The 1,727-nt window shown below is 36.5% G+C and overlaps 1 protein-coding gene across 1 annotated transcript; it reads left to right on the plus strand.

Moving 5' to 3' along the window:
* Window positions 1-1,007: 1,007 nt before the first annotated feature.
* LOC118734749 (vitellogenin-1-like) lies at window positions 1,008-1,490 on the plus strand. The gene has a single exon (XM_036464444.1). The coding sequence runs from the start codon at window positions 1,019-1,021 to the stop codon at window positions 1,469-1,471; it is 453 nt and encodes a 150-aa protein (XP_036320337.1). The 5' UTR covers window positions 1,008-1,018; the 3' UTR covers window positions 1,472-1,490.
* The last annotated feature ends 237 nt before the right edge of the window (window positions 1,491-1,727 follow it).

Below are 1,727 nucleotides of genomic sequence, written 5' to 3' on the forward strand. Positions count from 1 at the left end.
AGATGAAAACATATCCAGTGAATGATTTTCGGTCTATCGTATCACCACCCCAATCGGCGTCGACATAACATTCTATTGGCTTTGCCATCTTTCTATAGTGCAATTTGTACTTCGCCGTCTTCGAAAGATATCGCAGTATATGTTTCGCTGCTTTTTCATGCTCAACATGAGGGTCAGTATTTCTCTGTGAAAGTTTACAAGCTGAATGCATTATATCAGGCCGCGTTGCAAGTGCCAAGTACATTAAAGATCCTATTAATGACTGATAATTTGTCTTATTAACTTGCTTGCATTGCTCGTTGTCGCATCTTACTTGAAAACCAGCATCTAAAGGAGTTGCTATGGGTTTACATTTTTCCATGCCGTATTCCATTAGTAGTTTCTTAATAAACTGTTCGTTGCTGATACTGATTACTCCTCGATCTTCATTGCCACTAATTTCTATACCCAGAAAATGGCTTAATTTTCCTTTATCGACTAATTTGAAGTTTTTAGCAATTGTAGTGTAACTGAAAGTCGACCATGCTCAACGTTTATAATTTATTCATAACGACAAGGGTTTCATATTTCAGTTGTTTGAATATTTTGAATATAGAACTCACGCATTGTCAGGCACACGTGCCAAACCGTCAAACAAACTAACTTTAAGCTTCAATTTATTTATAATATTATTTATGCTTATGCAGCAATTATTTCCCATATGCTTATGCTTATTTATGCTTATGCAGCAATTATTTCCCATAAATACCCCCAAAATGTTAGGCTAAGAATTCAATTGTAAAAGAACCTACAAAGCGACATTGAGTTGCTCAGTAAAATAAATTCAATACAATTAAAACATAAATGAATTGTTTCATTCGATACATGGCGATCCTGCCAGCTTTTTGCGAAAATTAATTTGCAAAAAAAGCTATCCTGCCAACCGGTGCTTAGATCTGAATTGCACAGTGGCAGTCTAGTGCTTTGCTGCACAGATCAGCCTGAATCCTGGTTTGCTTAAATTGCAAACGTGATCAACATGAATCCGCTCAAGATTTTCTGCTTCGTGGCTTTACTTGTCGCAGCCGCTAGTGCTGCACCCAAGCATGGCAAGAACAAGGATAATGCCGTCTCGAGTAGTTTAAAGCCCACTGATTGGTTATCGGTGTCTGAACTCCAGTCGATGCAGTCAGCTGAGGATTTAACTATGCAGCAGTTGGAGAACATGTCAGTGGAGGAAGGCGAACGAGAAATTGAGAAAATTTATCACCTCTCACAAATTAACCACGCGTTGGAACCATCATTTGTGCCAAGTCCCAGTAATGTGCCAGTTCTCTTGATGAAACCCAATGGTCAACCCGAACAAACCACTTTGAATGAGATGGTCGACGCTGCCAAGAAACAGCCCAACTTTGGCAATGAGGAAGTTACCATTTTCATCACTGGCTTGCCCCAGACCAGCCCTGCAGTCGCAAAAGCAAACAAAAACTGATGTGCGTCAATCCGCACTCATAGGGCCAGTAAGCGAATTTTCGCTCGTGGCAAAAATATTTTTTTTTATATACATATACATTACATTTCTTAAGTTACTTTCAATCTTACTTTTTAAAAAAAAAAAAAAAAAAAAAAATTTTTATGACTTTTTTTTAAATATTAAGCCAAAATTTTATCAATAAAAATAAATAAATGTTAATTAAAAATTTACTAAAATAAGAATTAATTAAAAAAAAAGATGGTTATAGTTACAT

Source organism: Rhagoletis pomonella, unplaced genomic scaffold (genome assembly GCF_013731165.1).
Source record: "Rhagoletis pomonella isolate Grant_MI unplaced genomic scaffold, Rhpom_1.0 Rhpom_scaffold_00002, whole genome shotgun sequence".
In the NCBI taxonomy this organism is placed as follows: Eukaryota; Metazoa; Arthropoda; class Insecta; order Diptera; family Tephritidae; genus Rhagoletis; species Rhagoletis pomonella.